At 32.0% G+C, this 6,648-nt stretch overlaps 1 protein-coding gene across 2 annotated transcripts; it reads right to left on the reverse strand.

Moving 5' to 3' along the window:
* Positions 1–836: 836 nt before the first annotated feature.
* On the reverse strand, positions 837–4,086 carry LOC110410004 (protein NRT1/ PTR FAMILY 4.2-like). Of its 2 annotated transcripts, none has more exons than XM_021419564.2 (6): positions 3,812–4,086; positions 3,388–3,490; positions 3,004–3,221; positions 2,485–2,889; positions 2,277–2,374; positions 837–1,934 (listed from the first exon to the last, which is right to left on the reverse strand). In XM_021419564.2, the coding sequence occupies exons 2-6, from the start codon at positions 3,479–3,481 to the stop codon at positions 1,187–1,189; spliced, it is 1,563 nt and encodes a 520-aa protein (XP_021275239.1). In that variant the 5' UTR covers positions 3,482–3,490; positions 3,812–4,086; the 3' UTR covers positions 837–1,186. The 2 variants fall into 2 exon arrangements, with proteins under 2 accessions (XP_021275239.1, XP_021275238.1); XM_021419563.2 differs by having other exon boundaries at positions 3,783–4,085.
* Positions 4,087–6,648: the final 2,562 nt, after the last annotated feature.

Genomic DNA, 6,648 nt, shown 5'->3' on the forward strand with positions numbered 1-6,648 from the left:
AAAGTATAATTTAAAATTTTAAATATGTAAAGTTATTTTTTCATGTTATAGTTTAAAAATTATATCTTATAAAATAAATTATTATCATTTTATAAAGTAATTATTGAAAGAATATATTTATTTAAAGATTGTGTTGTGTAAAATGTAAATATATTTTTAAGATAAAGAAGTGTCTTAATGAAAAGATTATTTCTTTAAGAAGAGATACTTATAAGTCTATGTAAAAGACTTGCTACCAACTATTTTGACATACAAAAAATATATAAGACAAGAGTGAAAAAATCAAAAGAAAGAGAAGCCTTATGTTTTAAAAATTATCATAAATATTTAAATTCTTATCAACCATCGAATTCTTTATAATTTATTTGTTATAAAAAGTAAGCTTTAAGGTTGAATAGTTTTGCAAATTCTCAAATCTATTTAGCAGTCATTCTCGTAAAGTGTAAAAATGAAGTCAAAGTTAATTTCATTTTATTTCAAAACTATTCTTATATTTTTTTTTTACATACCAAATGATAAGAACGAAATAAATCTTAAAAATACATTTATTGAAAGATTTGACTTGAAGTAAATTTTATCGATTTTTTTAAATTTCAATTAAATCCCATTTATATAAACAAAACAGTCTTGATTCGATAAGTGGAGGTGAAAATAAAAAATACTCCAATCTACCGTGGATTTATGAATCATTATGATTTTGGTTTTGAGTCAAAACAAAAAAATATTGATGTTATAAAGATTTTGTGTTGAGGTCATACTTGATATCAAGAAATCTGGCAAGATCGTGGCCCAACAAAAAAAATTGCTTGATTTATCCATATTCTATCCCAAAAAAATTAATGAGAACAATTGGAAAGCTTTATAAAAATTTAAAGATGTTGACAGAGAGATATACAGACTATTAGCCTTCATTTTTTGGGCTAGACATAGTACACCTTAATCAAGCCGAATTTTGTATATACATAGATATCTGCTCGGTTTGTGGGAACTTTAGTCTGCTTGTCTTACGCTTGCAGGATTTTATCTCCATTTTGTCTGCTTAATTTGGTGGAAATAGATTTTCATCATGTCCCAAAATTCTAATGGTATTTCGTATCTGCAGCATCGCAATCTCAAGAACAACACGCACTAATACAGCATACTGGTAAAGCTTTGGAGCACCAAGCCGTGTTTCTCAAATACATATCTAGTACCTTCTAGCCCAGAAAATGTAATTCAACAAATTGAGCAAGTTGAGAATGCAAAGGAGCGTGTAAAATAGATCCAAACGGGAGTGGTTCAGATCATTTCCTCCAATCCATACTTTGCCAAAATGTCCACTGACTGAGTTGCTTAATGTCACCAACACTGAGCTAATGAAGTATCCCATGGATGTTGAACACCAAGAGAGTGCAGTACTCATGCTTCTCATTTTATCTGGAGCCTCAGAGTAGAAAAATTCCAGCATTCCACCTAGAGTTAAGATGTCCGATAGGCCGAGCAGCACGTATTGCCACCCCAGCCAGAAAACAGATAATGTTACATTATTATTTGCCTCGACACGCCTTTTAGCCTCAACTATAGCTGCCACAGCCATGGAACCTGATGCTAGAGCCAGTCCCAGTCCGATCCTCCTGAGTGGTTGGAACATGTTAAGCCTTCCAGGAAGGTTATTTTTTATTCTGAACAAGCGTACTGAATATTCGTACAAGGGTATAAAAGCCAGCATAACCATTAAGGGGAACACCGATAATGACTGAGTAGGGATCCTGAAATTGTTAAGCGACCTATCCATGATGTTCCCTTGTTCCACTGAGAATGTCATCAATTGGGCCAGGCAACAGTTCATCATAATCGTGCTAGCAAAGATGGGGAGGAGGCCCAGGAAGGTCTTTGTTTCCTCGACCTCAGTTGCAGTAACATTGGAGTCACCAATTAATGCTTTATTTAGAGACCTGCATAATTTCAGATTCTTGTCAAATCAGAGTGCATTATGATGACTACTTACAATTATTGGAGACAGCATGCTTGAAGCTGGTGCAAAAGTGTACATGGTTTTTCATTCATATCCGCTTTATGTTAAATCATTAACTCCTTTATATAAGAGAGGCCGAAGTATAGCATCTAATATGACTTAAGGCCTGTCAACGATATGCAAATTCTCTTTTTCATCAAAGATTTTGAATGTTGTAGTATACATTTTCACTAATGTTTTCCATGTTGTTCTACCCATGTTCCCAGGATGATCTTTTCTAACTTGTAAACAGTTAAAATGGTTGTTGAAGCCTACTACATACCTGAACTTATCATGGTTTCTCTTCTCTCCAAAAATTTCAATCCGATTCTCTGCCTCTGATAGTGAGGCTTTCCTGTTTCGAATGGCAGAAGCAAGCACCTTGATACCCCAAAAAGTTCAGAAAACAAAGTTAGAGCTACACTGAATGCCTAATGCATTAGAAGAAAATTTGATGTGATCTTCCAATCCCATTGCAAACTTAGTTTTACCTTGTATATTCTTGTCAGTGGACTTCCGCCAGGGCGTTTGTATCTATAAATTGGAAACCCCATTGAGAAAATGCAGAGTGCTACACTTAATGCTACCACTGAAATCTTAAAACTCCAATTCCAGCCTAAGTTTTCTTCAATCCAAATCATAACAGTAGACGCAATGAGACCACCGAAACATAGTGAAAAGAAGTACCAATTGAAGAAGGCAGAGATTAGACGCTGTTTGCTGTGGTCTAGCTGATCAGCACCATGAGCAGGCAAGGCAGCCTTAACGCCACCAACGCCTGCTGCCATGGCATAAAGCCCTGCATAAAGGATAGCCTCCTGGGACTTGGAAGGCTTGCTATTTATAGCAGGCTGCAACCGACTGTCTTGAGCTTGAACTGTCAGCAGGATGAGTCCCTAAAAGGGTGATTTATTTATTTAAAAATTTCTTTGTAAAATGGAAATATTTTTGTTTGCTTAATTTGCGTATTAAATGAACATTACAAGAGGGAAACATGAAGTTAACCATACCAGCAACTCTAGAGTGCAAAAGATGATAAATGTCTTGAATCTTGTGAAGAAAGAATCACCGATGAAACCCCCCAAAATGGTGAGCAGAAAGGAGGTTCCCATGAAATTAGTCACCATATTTGCAGATTCAGCAGCCGGGTAATGCATTGACTTCAAAAAGTAGGCAATAAAGTTTGTGGCGTTGGATAAGAAGACCATGTTCTCTAATACCTCAACAACTGCATGCGACCCCATAATAAAATTTAGATAAAAATGCTATCAACAACAATTCTGTTTTGTGGGCTCAATCCCACTACTAAACAAATCAATCCTAAGTGATGGGCTTAAGTGGTAGCTTTAATTTTCTTTCTTCATTCAAAAAATTCAAAGCTAAAGTTAACTAACCACAAACAATGCTTGAAGCTCTAACGCCACCATGTTTTCTAGGATCTGCCTTTTCCCCTCGCCAATCCTCCAACTCTCCATATTCAAAGCTCATCTCATTAGCCTATAAACATTGACAGTGATCGATAGAAACCAACATGATAGTCAACAAGATTAGTGGCACTGGCACACACACACATATATATCGTTTGCCCATTAAATCAAGACATCAATATCTCGACGGCCCAGAAAACGGAAAAAAAAAAAACACAACAAAACTGTTTCATCTCATAGATCATTTTCTCCAACATCTTAACATAATAAGAGCATAAAATTGTAAATTGTGAATACATGAAACATGTATTGCATGAACCACTAGACAAAATTAAGTCTCTAGGTATAGTTTTCAAGCTTACCATGACGACTAAATGTAGAATTGGAATACCTGTGGATGATCACTCAGCACCCTTTTCTAAAAATGAAGAAAGGTTGAAGAAGGGAAGCAGTTTGAGAGAAAAATGACGTAGGCACTTTGCTCTACGTTTAGTAACAATGAAATGGGAAAAAGAAGAAAATCAACTAGGGTCGTTATAAGAAAGAAATGAATTAGTGATATATTTGCATGTGGGAGAGTTGGGTTTGGCATTTGCTAAATGAGCAAACTTGCAATTAATGCTTTTGGAGTGAGGACGATTCTCCGGACACTCGCATTCCACGCCATGTGCCTTGTGTGAAAGCATCTGCATGACAATCCCAGAGTCATTGTTTATCTTTCTTTTGAAACGTGAAAAATTAGGTAAGCAGAAAAGTCTGATTATAACCTAAAGTGAACTGACCTTGTAAAAGCAGTTAAAAGGGCGGTGCAATTCGAATTCTGAACCTGCCATTGGCCAAAGAAAATGGAAACTCTGAACCTGCCCAGTTGCGTTTCCAAAATGAAACTCTATATCTGGATTTGAATTTAGGCTGCGTTGACTAACCCAAACTTAGGCATTGGGTGCCATTTTTATGCATGGTTTGACCCTGTGTCATTCCATCATTTCTAGTTGATTATACGTCATTGGGTGAGATACATCTGCCTCACGAGGTTTTTGTGAAATTAAACTTTTATTTATATTTTTCAAATCATCTTATATACGTTAAGAAATAGAAAGCATGATTACTAAATAATATTATTTTGAATTAAATAAAATTTTATGGTTAAGGTTTGATAAAATATTATTAATTAAAATATTATATAATTTTGATGTGATATATTAAAATATTATAATTGATAAAGATGTAATCTATTGATGTAATATGATATATGATTTTATACTATTTTACTTTTTATATTAATATAAAAAATTACAAGTGATATTTTATAATAATTTATTGAATTTAAAATAAAAATATAAAGATCTAATTAAATGTAATAAAAAAAATTTTATTTAAAATAATTTAGAAGTTTTTTTTTTCTAAAGTATTATACCAAAATAAAACTATCTTTTTTAAATATGGATGGTAAAATTTTATACTTCATGGATAGATTTATAGATTTAGACATATTCATTTGGTTATAATTAAAAAGATTAATAGGTTATCATAATTATTAATTAGGGGATACATATTAATTATATAAATTCATTTATAAAACTTAAAAGTTAACATTGTCAATGTACAAGATAAAATTCAAAGAGTAATCATATTAACTGTTAAGTTAACGTTACTGGGAAAAGGCATGCATGTATACCTTTGTTTTTATTCGTAAAGACGCTTTTCCCCAATTAATATAGTTTGACTTGTTTTTCATTGCCAATTTCTTTCTCTTTTAAAGATTCCCATGTTCAGTCCCCATCTTTTCCATGTTCGTATTCTTCAAATGAATTTGGTATGCCATCCAATTTCTCCAAAGAAAATAAATGGCCCCTTCTTTTGCCTTTTTCCTTTACTTTCTTTCTTTCTGGCTAAATTATAGGCCACTTTACACAAAGATAACAACTTTGTTTTTATAAAAGGAAAAGAAACATAAATGAAATAAAAGGGGAAAAGCAAAAAAGAAGAAGGGAAATTTTAAATAACTAAAATGCCACTTTATGAGTAATGGAATTTTAACTCCCATTACCTTTTTAGAGTTTGTGTCTTTCCCAATCTTAAATAGCACTTATACCAGTGGGGTTGCAACGTATCACTGTAAATTGTTCCAGTGTGTGGGCTAGCTAATTCCTCCCGTTGTTAATTAATTAATTATCCTTTTAAGTAACTCTAACTATTATAAATCTCCAAAGAGTAATATTGTTACATGTTCCATAGCACTTGTCTTTCAATTGTTTACATTTTATAACCTCGTATATAATTCAATATTTTTTAGTGTAGTGTATGGATTCAAGAGTACATTTACCACTTCATCTTAGTATTTATTTAATCAAAAGTATTTAGGTAATGTTTTTTCCTTTTTAATTGGGGGAAGGGGAGTGAGTATTCAAGCAATGCTTTATTACAAAGACTTTAAATTATAAATTATCTTTTTTTTAATTTCTATTTTAATCTTTTTCACAAAACACATTTTCACTCATTTATGTGTTTGCATTTGATATGCTTAACGCTTTCAATATATAATTTCATACATTATTATAAATCATTGCTTTCCACTTCATCAAAAACTTTTAAAATCTTTAGGAGTAAAATTTAATGCTTTTGTTTTGATAATAATATCGAAAAGTAAACTTTAATTTTAATGAGACTTGTTCAAAGACAACACGTAAAAGTTTTTTTTTTTAAATAAATTTTTTTGACATCACCAAATTTAATGTGATTAGCTCGAAGGCCTAAATGTATATCTAACAATCTAATTAAAATAAATTGACATTAAGACATGGTCGTTTTGACATTTCAAGTAAAAAAGGGGACCAAATAATGTACTAATTTGCTCCCACACATTATTACATGCCTAACTTTTATCCTATGGGAACAACCTTGAGTCTATATGTTTGTTTAGAACATATTGGTTTATGATGTCGAAAAAATTTTCTTGATACCTTATATTATGTAAATTCAAATGTATATAAAATTGATATTTGAGTTCAATATATTTTTATAGAAGGTTACGAGGTTAAATTTTAATTATTTGACAAAAAAATACTCACATCGAGATGTTAATATTTTCTGCAAATTTAACACCATAATCTCTTATAATGATAATGAAATCATTAGTCGTTAATATATCCTTCAAGGGGTAGCCCATGAAATATTGGGCTGGACTTCGAAAATGAGAACAATAAGTTATCCTCTGTAATCCAAACA

This window comes from Theobroma umbraticum, unplaced genomic scaffold (assembly GCF_002168275.2).
Source record: "Theobroma umbraticum cultivar Fairchild unplaced genomic scaffold, ASM216827v3 scaffold_44.0, whole genome shotgun sequence".
NCBI lineage: Eukaryota > Viridiplantae > Streptophyta > Magnoliopsida > Malvales > Malvaceae > Theobroma > Theobroma umbraticum.